The sequence below is a fragment of the Crocodylus porosus genome, unplaced genomic scaffold (assembly GCF_001723895.1).
Source record: "Crocodylus porosus isolate Cpor-Errol unplaced genomic scaffold, CroPor_comp1, whole genome shotgun sequence".
Classification (NCBI taxonomy): domain Eukaryota; kingdom Metazoa; phylum Chordata; order Crocodylia; family Crocodylidae; genus Crocodylus; species Crocodylus porosus.
The window spans coordinates 152511351-152528163 of NW_017728906.1; the positions used below are offsets into that span (position 1 = coordinate 152511351).

Sequence of the window (16813 nt, forward strand, 5' to 3'; positions counted from 1 at the left end):
GCTCCACAATTCAAAAAGGATGTGGAGAAGCTTGAGAGAGTCCAGAGGAGAGCCATGCGCATGATCAGAGGTCAGGAAAACAGACCTTACTACAACAGGCTGAGAGCTATGGGGTTCTTTAGCCTGGAAAAGCACAGACTCAGGGGTAATCTGATGGCCACCTATAAGTTTATCAGGGGTGACCACCAGCATCTGGGGGAATGTTTGTTCACTAGAGTGCCCCAAGGGATGATGAGGTTGAGTGGTTATAAACTACTTCAAGACCGTTTCAGGCTGGACATAAGGAAGAATTTCTTTACTGTCTGAGCCCCAAGGTCTGGAACAGCCTGCCATCGGAGGTGGTTACTGCAAGCTATATATCTAGATATATCTACATTAAACACCTTCAGGAGTAAATTGGATGCTTATCTTGCTGGGATCCTATGACCCAGGGTTAGCAGATTGGACAGAGGATGCAGGGCAGGAAGCAGAGCAGCAGATTGGGCAGGTGAAAGGGATCAAAATCCAACTCCTTTTTAATCATAGATAAGTAGGGTTGGAAGGGACCTCAGTAGGCCATCTAATCCAATCCCCTGCTCAGAGCAGTACCATCCGCAATGATATCATCTCAACCAAGGCTTTGTTAGCCAGGCCTTAAGAACCCCCAGGGATAGAGATTCCACAACCTTTCTGGGTAACCTGTGTGGCAGAAGGCCACCTCTGTTTCTCCCCCAAAACTCTGCTGTGTGACAACTTGGTTAGGATGGGCCCAGCAGAGGGTACACACCTTACCCTATCTCTTTAGGTGACCTGAGCTGGATACATTCCTGAGGGAGATGGGGGAAACCTGCTCCCTCTGCCTACGTGACTGATATCACATACCTGGGTGAGGGGCTTGCTCCCCAAGGAGCTAGGAACTGCCAGTCTGCCCAGCAACTAGTGATGTATTTCAAATTGGTTGGCTGACAGCCAACAGGTGCTGGTCTCCATTGAACCAAGTAAATGAGGTCACAAGGGCTATGTAAATCAAGGACTGCCCAGGAGGAGGGGGCACCAGCCATGAGGGAGACTCAGAAAGACAGAAGAGCTGAACCATCTGAAACTTGCTCGCGCTGTCTCTCTCTCTGTCTCTCAAAATTCATGATCAAGGAACTGCCTGCCTCCAGAGGGAATCTCTAACTGCCTCTGGATGATACTTGTGAGTAATCTACCTGAGATCTAACTAGATATATAGCTTGCAGTAACTCAGATATGTGATCAAAGGCTACCCAGCCATGGGAGTTTGCTCTATGGGATTTCTCTGATATTGCCCTACCCTGTACTCTATTCCAACCCTACCCCTTGTAACCAATAAAGTTCAGTGGACCTAGATTATGCCTTGAGGTCCCCTTGGTTTGGCTAACTAAGGGAGACCACTACTTGTGCTTCTGACTGAAGGAATCATCCCAAGTTCTTGAAGTGAATCAAGTACCCTCGAGGGCTACTAGGCCTGTGTTTCCCAGGGTGCATAGAGCCAGAATCAAGTCCAGCCCTGGATGGTGGCAGTGGAACCCCGAAGCAAGTGGATGTGCTCCAGGAAGGGGGTTGGCCAGACGTGTGGCACCCCCAGGGAGGCACTTGGAGCCTGGAAGGTGGTCAGGTGCAGTGAGGTGGGTGGCTCAACACAAGAGTGCCTCCTGCTGGCCCGCCACAACCTGTTCCAGTGTTTTTACTACCCCTTCATGGATTCATAGATTGTAAGGCCAGAAGGACCTCGGAAGATCATCTGGTCCAGCCCCCTGCACCAAGCAGGAAAGATAACTGGGGGTCAGGTGACCCCAGCAAGCTGATTGTCCAGTCTCCTCTTGAAGATTTCCACCACCTCTGGAGGGAGCTTATTCCACAGTCTGGACACCCTGACTGTGAAGAAGTTTTTCCTAATGTTGAGCCTGAATCAATCTTCCAGGAGTTTTTGGCCATTACTCCTGGCTTTCCCCTCCGGTGCCCTGGTGAACAGTTGCTCATTGAACCCTTAATGTAGTCCCCTAGTGTAGCGATAAGCTGCTACCAGGTCCCTTCTCACCCTTCTTTTTCTTAGGCTGAAGAGTCCCAGATCCCTCAGCCTTTCCTCGTGTGGCTTGTCATGTACTCTTTGGATTCTCTCAAGCTTGTCCATGTCCTTCTTAAAGTGTGGTGCACAGAACTGGACACAGTACTCCAGCTGCGGTCTCACCCGTGGTGAGTAGAGCGGAAGAATCACCTCCTTGGTTTTGCTGAAGATGCATCAATTGATGCATGCCAGAGTATTATCTGCCCTACTGGCTACAACATAGTACTGTCGGCTCATATTCATACTGCGGTCTGTTATTACCCCCAGGTCCCTTTCATTCATGGTGCTAGACAGTTTGGTGCCACCAAGCCTGTAGGTGTGTTGAGGATTCCTCATCCTGAGGTGGAGTACTTTACATTTCTCAGCGTTGAACTTAATCAGGTTCTGATCCGCCCAACTTGCTAGCCTGTCTAGGTCTGCCTGTAACTGTAGCCTATGTTTAAGCGTGACCATGTTGTTCCCCCATAACTTAGTGTCGTCCGTGAACTTGGCCAGTGAGCTCTTCACCCCCACATCCAAATTGTTAATGAAGATGTTGGAAAATACTGGACTGAGCACCGACCCCTGCGGGACACTGCTGCCCACTTGTCGCCAGCATGACACAGGTCCATTCACTATGACTGTCTGGGTTCTATCCTGCAGCCAGTTTCTCACCCACCTGATTGTCTTGGAATTAAACCCACAATCCTTCAATTTTCTCACAAGGAAGTCTTGTGAGAGAGGCTAGGGACAGAAATTGCACACAAACCGGTATAAGTGATTAGAAACCGGTTCAGATTTGTAACGCAACAGAATAACTGAAACTGATTTAAGAAAAACCTGGATGGATGTAGTATCAGACTTAACTGATTTAGGTGAAATTGATTTATTGAAGTTTCTATCCTAGATCCCCTCCCGGTTCAAGTTTAACTCACAGTCCCCCAGCATTCCAGGATGCTTTGAACCTCTCTTGTAAGAGTGAGTGGGCTAGCCTTGGCCCCAGCTGTCCAGCTGTGCAGGACAGGGAGGCATGCTCTAGCACCCTCCCAGCTTCTGGCTTTGGCCACTGCAGGCATGTGTCTGTATTTCTGGAATCAAAAGTGAATGTCTGTTCACTGGCTTATTGGTTTAATCTGCACATTTTAGATTAACCTGCAAAGATTGAATCAATTCAACATCAGGCTTTTTGACTGTCTGTACTTAGCTTTAGTACGAGAGTTTTTCTTAATATCTAATCTAAACTTCCCTTGCTGGAACTTGAAACCATTGCTCCTTGTTCTGTCATCTGCCACCCCTGAGAACAGTCTAACTCCATCCTCTTTTGAACCATCCTTCAGGTAGCTGAAGGGTGTTATTAAATCACCTGTCAGTCTTCTCTTCTCCAGACTAAATAAGCTCAGTTTCTTCAGCATCTTCTCAGAAGTCATGTGCCCCATCCCTCTAACTATTTTTGTTGCCCTCTGCTGGACTCCCTCCAATTTGTCCACATACTTTCTATAGGGGTGAGGGCAAAAAACTGGACACAGTAGTCCAGTTGTGGCCTTACCAGTGCCAGATAGATGGGAATAATCGCTTCCTTCAGTATGCTGGCAACACTCCTACTAATCCAGCCCAGTATGCCATTAACCTTTTCAACAAGGGTACGCTGTTGGGTCATTCAGCTTGCTGTCCACTGAAACCCTAGGTCCTTTTCTGCAAAGCTGCTCCTTAGCCAATCAGCCTGTAGCAGTGAATGGAATTGTTTCATCTGAAGTGCAGGACTTCACTGCTCAGCTTTGGTCAATGTCCTGCTGCTTTGAGGGTTGTTAAAATATGCCCAGAGATCAAAGGAAGATGACCATGCCCCCTGCTACAATGAAAGTAAAAAAAAACAAAAAAAAAAAAACCCAAATTTCCCAATTTCAAATATGGTGATTGGTCTGACTTTGAGCAGAGGGGCAAGACCGTCTAAGCCAGGAACCTCTGGTTTAAAGTCCCAGCTGAAACACTGACGCACCCCCGTCAAAATCCTCGGTCTTGGCAGCAGCCAATATCCAATCAAACACTCACGGAGGGTGTGGAGCTAATTTGTTGCATACTGTAAATTATTTAGAGCATTGGTGGTCAACCTTTTTGTCCAGTGGGGCAGATGAGCAGTACCCAGGCCCTCTGCAGTGGATCCAGCCATTGCTTCCTCACTGCCAGATTTCTCAACCCTTGCAGAGTTCCATGGACTAGATTCTAAGGCTCTGCGGGCTGCATTTGGCCCAAAGACCAGAGGTCGAGCACCCCTGGTTTAGAGCATTTGTTAATGTTCTCATGCACTATTCCTCCTATTTTATAATTGCATGATGTTACACTGGCAGCTACAAGAATTCATTCATTCATTCATTCATTCATTCATTGGCATCCATCAGTCTTGGGAGACCATGGGGATTGAGCCCTGGTAGGGCACAATTACAAGAATTGTTTGTATGGAAAAACAACAGAAAGAGAATTTTTATTAGAGTCAGCTTTTTAAAGTCTTGTCCTTTTATGTAGTATCACCCTGATGGAAGTAAATGAACCAGTTTTGAACCTTTTTACAGCCATTCTTTTTTCATTTATGTAATGTGCATCTGTAACTCTTACATTTGTAAATGTATTGGAAATTTTCAAATCTACCATTTTGATATCACAAGATCCCATTAGACTACCCATCAGCATGATTCCTTACATGCATGAAGATATAGCTTTGTTAAATGTTGCCAGGAAGGGTGCATGAGGTAGCATGCCCAGAATGTTGTTAATAAATTTGGTCTGTGAAAAAGCAAGGAGGAAAGTATATTCCAGAGTTGGAAGGCTCTGCTTGCAGCTTCTCTTGTTCCAGTTGAGGGAATGCCAGCTTGAGTATCTTAGCTGATGTGGGCAGTTGGCAGGATGCACCAAAGAGTGATGGCACTTTCAATAATTGCCTTCTAACCAAGCTGGCTCCACTTTGCAAGCCAATGTAGGAACCTGCATTAGAAAGTTATTGGGAGAATGAATACCAGCTGGTATTCAAAGCTGGTTCTCAAAGCCAGTATCCCAGAAAAGAACAATTGGACCCTCCCAAGTTACCCTGTGTATTATCCTAGTAATTCCTTGTCATTTGGTATCAAAAGCAGCTGACAAACCTAATAAAATCCTCAAATGCTTTACCTTTAGCCATTTCTAGAAGATCATCTCTCAGTACCGCTTAATCCATTGAAAACATTGGACACCTGTTGAAGCAGCAAGAAACAAGAGGTTACAAATATGACTAGACAGTTCAGTGGCTTAAAAATGGTTCCCAAATAGTACATTTTCCCCACTTTTATTTTAAAACTAGTTGTACAGACGTCAAGAATTAGTGATGCAGTGTTTCCTTTAGGAGATCAGTCCACAGTATGAGGATCTCAGTCCACCTTATTCACAAAAGGACTGTATTTATTAATATTTTTTACTAAGTTATCCTTTTTCCGATGCATATTCCTATATACATATTCTGGTTTTTAAAACTGAGGCTATTGTTTGTGGAAGGAAGAAAGAAGTTGATCATGAATAGAAAAATCGGTTGTTTAAAAATGAAAGCTTTCTTTTCTAAAAATATGAAACTTTCTAAGGAGAATGTGTCAGGTAGGGATACAACTTCTATTTAAAATCTTAATTAGAATTTTGAGGGCTTGTCTGTCCATGTCTATGTATAACTTCTATTTTAAAAGGAACTCTCAAGTTAAATGCATTTTTTTACAAACCCATCCATTTTATTACTAACATTATAAATCATCAAAAGTGATTATTTTTAAATATCTAATTTACTTTTTATATTTCTGTTGCTTTTGCTTTTTGCATTTTTCTCAGTTTAGATAATGAAACTCTTGTTAGTTTATCTAATTTACAGACAATTGCATCAGTTTCATCTTCAGCTTTCCATTAGCAGAAAGTCACAATACTTGAATTGTAGATAGCATAAGGGGATACTTGCTTCTTTTAAATATTTCCTCTAGACTCCCTTTTACAATCAAAAAATGTTTTTATGATGTTTATGTTTTTTAGTATTTTATAGGACCCTGAATTTTGTAGAAGATTGATGAACCCTCATATTTCAAAATGTAAACCAATCCCTAACTGTTAAGGATTAGAATGAAACTTTGCTTTCTGGTTATCCAATAAATGCATATTGCTAGGTTTCTAGAATGTTAGTCCTGGCCACACTAGTCAGAGACTGAATTTAGATGGACTCCAGCTGTGATACATTTGGACAATTATTGTGTATAGAGAATAATTTTTTAATCATATATTATGCTTTCATCAATAGACTTCAGAAAACAAGAAATGCAAATATTATTATTGCTCTTTTACATATGGGAAAACTGGCCTGGAGTAGTAAAATGACAAACCAGAATCATATAGGAAGTCAGCGGCAGAGTTGGCAATAGCATTCCAGTGTCTTGACTTATTAACCAGTTTCCTGTTCATTTGCCCACACTCTCTCCTTCTTTCTTCCTTTTTTTCTTTTTTTTGGGCGGGGAGGGGGTAGAAAGGGGAGGGAGAATTTTGACTTGAAATTATTCCTTTAATAGGAGTTCTGGAAACACTGATGGCAAGCCAGATCTTTTACATCTCATAAATGAACATTCTAAATTGAAAAAGAAAACAGAAAAACTTGTAATCAGAGGTGTAAGAGGGTCCAGTGGGCAGCAGTAGCTGCTAGTGGTAGCTGCTTCTTGTGCTTACCCAATGCCAATTCTGCTAGTGCTTGTGGTTATGATATAACTCAAGACTTTAACTTTGACAGCTTTGACTTAAAAATGATTGCACATTGTTCAATCCATATGACTAACTTTTGATATTATGCTTGAATGAAGCTGTTAGGTTGCTTTTGTTGGCCGCAGGCTGGAGTCTGCTACTGTATAAATGTGTTTTATATGTGTATTAGCTTCAGGGACATGAGTGATTTAAAATAATGCTGGGAGGATAGAAAACTTAGAAATGAACTGAAGCTGTGGTTGGATCCAAGGGGAAGGAGTGGGAGGTGAAGTTACCACCCTCTTTAATTCCTGCTCCACAGTTGCGTTTCTACTTGTTACCTACTTGATTTCTGCTCATCTCTTCACTCCATAGGTGTTAACAACCCTTGATCTTCCTCTAATCAAGCTAGCCTTTCTTCTACAATTATCTTGCTACTTGCTCCAATAATGTTTCTCTGCTTAGCCCCCCCACCCAGCATGGCCAGTGTGCTGTTACCTAGGAACATGTATTGGGGGCTTTGTTCCTAGGGGATTCGAGCCCACAACAAATCAGAGACAGGGTAGGGGCAGGGCTAAAAGGAAGCTGAGCTACGCAATAGTGCAGCAATCACAGGCAGGAGGGAGTTGCAGGGTTATTTACTGCAGCAGATGACAAAGGTTGTAGGAAGCAGAACTATGGGTGAATGAGAGGTTGGCATTCTTAGGTAAGGGTGCTGCCAGCAGATGAAGCAAATATTCCCTACCCCAATTGTTTGTGGATATTTCTTGGGGTGGAGGGCAGTGGAAGCCACCTGTAGTCATGCTTTGAGGTAGGGGCGTGAACGACGTGTGCCCCCAATTGCTGGGGAGCATGGCAGCACTGGCGGCAGAAGCACAGCGGTGACAGTGGGAGTGTGGCGGCAGTAAGCAGGAGAGCTCTGTCAGCAGCAGAGGGGGTGGGGGTGGCGAGTGCCAACTAGGCTTTGGTGACCACCCGCAAATGCCAACAGCAGCAGCCAGCAGCAATTACTGATTGCCCACAGACACTGCTGGCGGTGTCGGTGGGAGGGGGAGTGGGGGGGATGGCAAGCGGTGACAACCCACAAGTGCCGCCTTTTTGTAGGAGGTGCGCCATGGTCAGGGGGTCCGCATGTACCCCGTACATGTCACCAGTGGGCAGGGGGGAAGGTCATTTACAGGTCTGTCCTCACCTGCCCCACGGTTGGGAACTCTGAGGGGCAGGGAAACTTTTTAGCAGCGGTTTTAGGGAAGAGGGGCCCCCTGGGAGCCTTGAGGCTGGATGAGAGGGTCCTGGGCAGCAAGGGCCTTTGAGCGGAGGGAGGCCTGTGAGGCAGAGGAATGAGGAAGGTCTGGGGCAAGGGTAGGCAAGCTCTGCCTTGCGTGCAGAATGTGGCACGCAAAGGCATTTTGCTTGGCACTGTCACCTCAAAGTAGGGGCCAGGACTGCGCTGCTACAAGAATCGGCAGGGAAGCCACAAGCAGCCCATCTGCCCCGGCATGCCAACATTTTGCAAGTTGAGGTTGCGGGTATTTTTGGTACTCTGCCCAAAAATATTACCAGGCCCTGGTCTGGGGTGTTATAGGGGAACGGAGGTGTGAGGACCAGATGGGGCTGGGGTGGGGGGTTTATAGGGGTGAAATTGGGTATGAGGGGGGTTGGGAGGAAGAGGGATTGTGGTTGAGGGGAGCCCAGGAGGTGTGAGGTGCTGCAGTTAGGTTTGAATGCTCAGAGGGGCAAGGGGAATGTGGGGTCTGAGGGGAGTAGAGAGGGGTCTGAGGTGTATGGGGACAAGCCTGTGCAGGGTGCAGTGAATTCATGGGGGCAGTGAAGTGGCAAGGGTAGGACTCAATGGGGCCTGTAGGGGATGGTGGGGCCTGATGAGTTTGGGGCATAGGGTGGGGATATGTGGGATAAGGGGGATATAGTGAAGCCAGGGTCACGTGAGCTTCAGGGCAATGCATAAAGGGCAGTGAGGAGTGCTATGGCCATTTGGAGCCATGGTAGAGTGTTTGGAGGGCTTGTATGGCCATGGTGGGGTGGGGAGTGACAGCCAGACCCCTGGCATCTGTCTTACCCTGGAGCTGGCAGTCAGCTTCCCACAGACTGTTATACTTGAGTTTGTGTGGCTCCTAAACTGAACAATGTAGCCACAAGCCCCTAGTATATTAGTAAAGCTTCTGGGTTTGTTTTTTTTCATTGGAGAAAAATGTGTGTGGATGATGCCTGACACCACCTGCACCCCACTTTTCAAGATCCTAGATCTGCCCATGCCCAAAGCTGATGTTGACATATATCTGATTGTAGTAACACCTTGTTCAAGACCTTACAGTATGTCTTTATGGCACAAAGCAGAGCTATGCTAAGACAGTTTGCATGTGTTGCACAGGCACTGGTTCCCAGACTGGAAGCACTGTTATCACAACTCTTTGGTGCATGTGCTGCAGTACCTTACTGCATTTACTGCTTTCTATCCAGGCATGAGGCATGTTTAGGTTACCTTGATATAGTGTTGCCTTGCACTGTATAGATATAAGTGTGTCCTACATACAGTACCTCCAGGAGTAAGAAAACGTAGTACATATAAAGGAAGCTGGATTTATGTGGAGAAATTATCATAGTAGGTTGTGATGTTTTTCCCCAAACAGATGTCAGGCTGAAGGTCAGGGACATCCCACTTGCTAGGAGAGATCAAAGGAGAGAAACAGAGTCAGTTGCTAGGGTCTGCTAAGGAGAAACCGGGAAGACCCACTTTTTTCACAGTACTAAAAATTCCTGAATATGCATTTGTAATAGATGGCTAATCTGTTTCTGTAGGTGATATTATTTAAGATAAATATACATAGATAGTAAATTATAAAGTAGAATTAAGGAATACTGGCAAGAGAGAAGAAATATTAGATCTATGTAAGAAATAGCCAAAACTGTAAAGTATATAAGGATCAATATAACACAGTTCATCTAGTGGATAGACATTTACTTTTGGTTCACAGCTCATCTAATAAAGTGCTTTATCTCTGTTAGCTTGTTTGCAAGTTGCAGCCACCCACTGCCTCATATATGCAAATATAAAGCCAGAAGTTGGTACATTCCTAGCTAGCAGAGTCTATCATGGAATCAGAAAGCTAAATTAAAAATATGGCTCTAAAATGGAATATATTTGGAAGCTTTGTTCTCTTAAATCCTAACCTTCTGTTGACTAACGTTAGATGATCCAGAAGCAGATGCTGCTGCAGCTATTTGTTGATTTAGTTGCTATGGTAACATGATACATTCGTGTACAGCAGGAAATTCACTGTACATTGGCTAATTTGATAGGAAGCAAGGCTTGAGGTAGGTATTGCTGACTATACTGATAATTGGTCATACCTTTAACATCCTGCCTGCACATGCCTTATGGATACACAGCTACAGAAGGAGATGAAGTGAGATACTGTCAGGAATGGAGTTTAGGTTAGGTTGCCCTGTTAAATAAAGGGAGGCCAGTGTCCGGCACGTCAATGAAGATTACCTCAGTATTTAGTGAATGGAACAGATTGGAACATCCGGAGTGGTGACTATTGAATCTTCCTTCATCCTTTGTCACTGTGGTAGCACCAGTTGAATGAGAGAAATAAAAGGATGCGAGCAACAGTAAGTGAAAGTGCTAAGGCTTTTGAAATGGCTTACTAGATTAAGCATGTTAGTAATTAACATTCGATTGAAGCTTTTAGCTGTTTGTAGTAGAAAAATGTATTTTTATGACTATATGCTCAATGAGAGAAAAGGTGAAACACAGAATTGTCAGTAAATGTGTTTGTATGATGTGTTCATTCAAGATAAAATAAAAACCCAAGTCTGGATGCATTTCATCTCATCACAGACAAGACTGTTAAAGATGCAGTATGTGCATTTTACAAAGCACTTGGCTGTACCACTGCTAAGCAAGATTACTGGAGCATTTTAAAAAGCTTTAAAGATGGAACTACCAAGTTTATTAGTTATAGCTTTGTTCTCATTTGCAGATTATTTTAAAATGAATGTACCTGTGTCTTTTCTGCCTAAATACTTCTAATTAATACTGCTGGGCTAATTAGGTGTGCAGCCTTTTTAGACAAAGCCCTACAGGGTCCCTCTTTATACTGCTGCAATTTTACTAGTGTTTTTCAAAATGCATTGATTTCAATACAAAATCTCTTCCTCATTTGTGATTTTTTTTTAATTGATAACTGCTTGCAAGCTACTCTGAAGCTATAACCATAGATTGCTAAATTTAGAGGCTTTCATTTTTTAATTGTGGTCTTTATCTGTACTTCACAGTGAACACCTAGGAGAAGCACATTATTTCTGCTTTTTCAGACTTTGACCATGATTGATCTTTTTATATTGTGGTTTCAGAGCTCTAGAGAAATCTGTTTGGTCCATATTACCGTTTGCAGTTGTAGTTTGTCAGCCTGTTTAAAAAACAGAGCTCTGCTTTTCAACAGCATTGTGTTTTGCTCTCATTTGTAATCATTGCTATTATACAGTAGCTGTTTCTTGCTGTATTTTTCTTTTGAGTATCCTGTTCCATAGAGTTTAGTTACAGCAGAATATATTTTTTCATAATGTCTACAATTCCACTTAGACAAAGTTATACAATAGTATTTATTCTGGACTGTTTTTCCTTCTAGTAAGGAAAAATTATAAATGACCTTGCCCCAAATCTATCCCAGCACCTTTTCTAACAATATTAATAGTGATGCCAGCATTTGAGTTTGCATGATATTGCTAAGGAGCCACATTGTTTTACTGTGGTATGTTTATGATTCTAGTGATAGGGCTATCAGTTTTTTCCATTACAAATGTTCAGAGGCTTATAATTTCACTGTAAAAATCATCCCAGTGTGGAACTTGATCCTTAAAATAACATTTAAAAATTACTAAGAATGTAACTGCTTTTACAAGAAAGGTTATGTTTGACACATTCCCAAACTGACTCGGATCCTCCGTCTCTTCTTGAAGGAAAAAAAACCCTACTTTCCACTAAAACTAAATCCAGCTTTTTTACTTTGGCATCCTTTACTTTCACAAGAAGATGCAGCTTGTAGAAAGAAAGGGATATGGCACAAACATGTGCGCTTGTCACGTGCAAGGTACATACAGAGTAGTGATGATTTGGTGTGGTTTCCTCAATTTAACCCTGGATTCAGAGAATATTAGTCTTCTCAAAAAGCCAATGATCCCTTGATAGGATGCATTTTGAAAATGAAGTTTTGGAGTGCTCTGTTAAAATGGGGAATTGATATCCATCCATGGTGATATTGTTGTTCAGTTGATGTAATTGCCATAATAATTTTGTTTGTTGTTACCCAGTAAATTTAAGTAATATATTAAATGGAAATGTTGCCAGCTAAAAGTCAGTAATTTAGAAAATCTTTAAAAGCCAATATTACCTTTCAAAATTCTTATTCCACATGCATACTAACTACATTATTTAACCTTTTTACTACCCATGCAAATATTTATACATTTAGGTTTATATTCTATAATCACTTTGTCTGATTATCCCAATATTTAAGATATATAATCCAGCATATGTTACAAAAGGTTTAAAGATATTGCTATAAATATTGAATTTGTAAACTAAATTTGACTAAATCCTCAGGGTATAGATGTTTTAATTGACTTGCACCTGGCTAAAGCTTTATAATTCATCATATTTCAAGCTGCTTTTTAAAAAATAAAACTATCAGAAAATAAGAGTTACATAATAAGATCATTATTCAAACAGTATCAAGAATCCAGTTATAACTTACCATGCAAGAAATTATTTCTTCGCTGCACTTTTCTGAACCTGTGATCTACAAAGGGCTCTATAAAATAAGTGAATTCGTATCGTATGTTGTTCTGTAATAGTGGATGATAGTGAGGTAGTGGTACAGTCTTAACTATGGGTTTGTTTGCCTTTGTATGTTAAAGCAGGATCTGTAATGTATTTGAACACAGTTTCTTGTATTATTTATTTGTTTATAGTTCTAGCAATAGGTTCTAGTGTTGTATTATTATCCACAGTCTCCCATAGACAAAAGGATGCCAACAAAGTTGTATTATTTTTTTCTGATATAGTTTATTGAAACTTCTAGGACCCAAAAGTAAGAGTAAAGATGTGTAATGTGCACCATATTTTAACAAACATATTATATTTCAGTTAGATTTTTTCAAACTTCTACTGCCACAAAGGCTGTGAGTATATATCTACTTTCTGGCTGATGGATAGAAGAATAAAACAAATATTTTGAGAGGTTGCTTTCCCCTTATGAAAAAGAAGAGGATGGGAGGTGAACCACTTAGTTGTTTATCTAGCATCCATTAACTAGTTTCAGATTTTTTAGCTGGTGGTACTCTTGGTTTTAACTTTTTAAGCCTGGTTCTGGAGGTATACTGGAAAACAAAAGAAAAAATACGTAGGCTTTAATAAGAGGCATCCCTTGCTAAGTAGTGAATACTGACAAAAGACAGGAAAGAACACTTTCCAAAGAAAAAAAATTCTGGTTCATTAGTTGTGTGTTAGTATTATACCAGTAAGGCCAACATTTTTTTTTAACACAGGAATTGTGACAATTCCTGTTATCAGTGTAGACTTTACTATGGAGCAAAGTCTGACTTCAGTTGCAGTATACCATGTATTTTCTTTAAGAGGCCAGAAGGCCAAGAGCCTCTGGAGAAAAAATAAGGTTGAAGTTTTGTGGATAGCCCTGGGCTTTTCAGTCTTATGCTGCTTTTTTTCCTCCAGTAGCTCAAGATATTTTGAGCCTAGGAACCTGCTAATATATCAGTCCCACTGACAGGTAGAAAGGATGCTGGATAAAAAGTCCCTTTTTGAGTATGTTTTAACTGGCAAAAATAGTGTTAGTGATGTAGCCGCAATGGTCCAGGGATTATACACGAGGCAAGGGTTTCTTTGGGTGATTATCTTTTTTTTTATTTGGACCAACATCAGAATGGAGTAGGAGGTGTTGATGCTGATGCTCTGGGTGCTGCTCTGTTGATTCCCTCCTATATTGTGGGTGTGCTGTCTGAAGTGGAATTGATATCACTTTTTCTTCTTACGCTAGCTGCCTGTCATCAGGTATTTTTGGTAGTATATTTGGGTCTGTTGCACAGTAGTGAGGAATGTCCCCAGATTAATATTTCTTAGTTTAGTGCAATGGTGCCCAACCTATTTCCACCTCGGGCCAGATGAATGGTGCTCAGTCTGCCTGCAGGCTCGAACTGTCTGGTAGGCCTCATCTGGTACCTGGAGTGGAAAGGCTGGCTGAGGGGGCTGGAGGGGGAGTGGCCCAGCGCTGATCCAGCAACCTAGGAGGGGAAGGGAAGGGAGCAGAGCAGAGCAATCTCTGATCCATCCCTGTGGGGTTTGGGAATTTGGCAGTGAAGGGGTGGCAGTATTTTTTTGCTGCTGTTACTTTGCCACTAAATTTCCTGTTCTGTGGGCAGCCCCACAGGCTCTGTGGGTCACATTTGGCCCATGAGTTGGAGATTGAGCAGCCCTGGTTTAATAGTATAAGTTAGTATATCCTGTTACTTCTGGAGTAGGTTAGGTGAAGAAGTTGGTTTCTCAGTTTTTCTGAAATTCTCTGACATAGTTGTGTTTCATATATGTAGTTGTGTAACTGAAGGGCTTCAGGTTATGAATCCCTGTGGGATGGTGTCATATTTCTTGCACAGGGTTAGGAAGATGACATTGCTGTGTAGTCTGGCTTCTTTCTCCTTCAGGTTGTGGATTCTCCATTGTAAGTGGTGGATTTCAATATCTTCTGTGTTGTGGTAATGTTAGAGTGATGATGTAGTGATGATGGTCCAGGAATCATGTAAGAGGCAAGGATTTCTTTGGGTGATATTTTTTATTGGACCAGTTGCATATTAGACTAAATGCAGTTGACTCAAAAGATATCACCCAAAGAAATCCTTTATTGACAATATAATTTGACTTTTTCAGTGGTGTTTGCTTGGTTAAGCTATTTGGGCTTTTCAGGGTTTAGATAAAATGTAAACTAATCTCTTTGAAGCAGATGACAATTTTATACCTTGGATTCCTTCCCCCACTTCACCCCTAAGCTAAAATTCAAGTTAACCGTATCTTTCTTTACATCTACTTAAGCTAGCACAGTTGAAAAATTGCACTCTTTTGCCTTAAGATAGGGCCTTTTGAAATTTGAGTGCATGAATCAGTCATATTTTTCTCTCACATTCTGTCCTATTTAGGAGATACAATGCCATGGTCATTATTAGGTAAAAGACAGTAAATTATCATTACCAAAGCTCCTTATTAATGGAATCTCTTTCATTGCGGCTTTTGTCATTCAGAGTACCTCGCTTTGTCATTCTTAGTTATTGTGTGCTGAAAGGGATTTGTTTTGTTAAAAAAATCAAATCAAATCCGTGGAGTCAAGATTTCATCAACTGGTTTGAACTACTGCTCTTAAGGTATTTCCCTGTTTATAGCCTTGTACTTGCAGCCTTGCTCTTACTTCAGCAGTTTTTGTCCTTCGCGTCCATTTCTTTAGACTCTAAAATGGAGAAAGCATTCATCTCCCAATTTGACTTGGCACCCAAGAAATTGTTAGTCTGATCTTACAGGTCATTCAGAAGTTACTAAAAACAAAACAAAAAAAACCCCCAAATACCTGCAGATACCTTGGTTTTCAGAAAGTACAATATTCCCATCTAAGTGTCTCTTTTTCAGATGCAGACCCTATATAAAGTGAGGTTAAGTAATCCAGGAATGTTTTTAATTTTGTTCTCAACAGAAAAGTAAGTCCCTGTCATTCTCTGGTTCATCAGAAATGTATCTGTCTTGTTTTGAATCAGCGCTGGTTGTGCAAGGCTCTTCCTTTTTTATACTTGAAGTAGGTAAAACTTGCCAGGTAGATGGAGTCTCTTTCCATATGAATCATGATAGAAGGCTTGCATGATTAAAATAAAAAATGAAGGGGAAACCGGTACTATTTGCTTGGATATCTTGCAGTTCAGTCTTAAAATTGAGTCAAACTGTTACCACAGCTTAGATATCAGTCCATTCTTGGGGCTAATTTGATACTATAGGTGTCACTTTATGAGTTGAGGAAATATCTTCTCTTTTGAGTAAGAAATGTTTTGTTTTCTGTATGTTCATTTGATCCAAAGCTAAGCAGGGAATCTGGTAAGAAGTAAGAGGGAAGGAGTTGAGAAATTGGGCTTAACTGAGGCAGAAAAGGTCTGATTGAGGGGCTACAGAAAAAAACGGATTAATTGCTTAATCAGGTAGTTTGACATGTTATCAAATAATTTGATAAGTAATTTCCATTATTTTATTTCATAATTACAGTAGAGGCACATCACTAAAGTAATGCAGTAGGCTGATGGTTTTTTTGCATTGTTCCTTAATCCACCGCCAGAGTTGCCTGCTCAACTGCATATGTATAAACATGAATATGTTAATTCCTGTGCCACTTACTGCACTGAATAGTGGTGGATGAAGAATTTGAATATTTAAATTTATACTTTTAAAAATTGGTTAACTCCTGCCCATTGTCCTGATTTAAGGTTATTAGGATCATCTTAGAGCAGTGATTCTTAAACAGGCTGCCATGGCATCCTGGGTTGCTCTGAGATTCTGTCAACAGCGCAACAGAGTGCTACACAATGTTCATAGAATCATAGAAGTAGGGTCGGAAGGGACCTTGTAGATCTTCAAGTCCGACCCCCTGCCTGGGCAGGGGAAAAACTGGGCTCAAATGACTCCAGCCAGGTAGGTATCAAGACTCTTCTTAAAGATCCCCAGGGCAGGAGCCAGCACCACTTCCTTTGGAAATTGGTTCCAGATCCTAGCCATCCTAACTGTGAAGTGGTTCTTACAGATGTCTAATCTAAACCTCCTCTCCGACAGCTTGTGGCCATTATTCCTTGTTATGCCAGGGGGCGCAAGGGGAAACAAGGTTTCTCCCAAACCCTTCTGGTCCCCCCTAGTGAGTTTATAGAGGGTCACCAGGTCCCCCCTCAGCTTTCTCTTGTGAAGGCTGAACAGGTTCAGGTCCC

General features: G+C 41.9%; 1 protein-coding gene across 3 annotated transcripts in view; it reads left to right on the forward strand.

The window, feature by feature from the left end:
* FNDC3A (fibronectin type III domain containing 3A) overlaps positions 1-16813 on the forward strand; it is a 222177-nt gene that overhangs the window by 64919 nt on the left and 140445 nt on the right. Inside the window, exon 1 of one of the 3 annotated variants that reach the window (XM_019529945.1) lies at positions 10235-10408. The exons of the other annotated variants lie outside the window; for them this stretch is intronic. Coding sequence (XP_019385490.1) covers positions 10397-10408 — 12 coding nt within the window. The 5' untranslated portion in view covers positions 10235-10396. Of the gene's footprint in view, positions 1-10234; positions 10409-16813 lie in introns of those variants that run through there. 3 annotated transcript variants of the gene reach the window in all.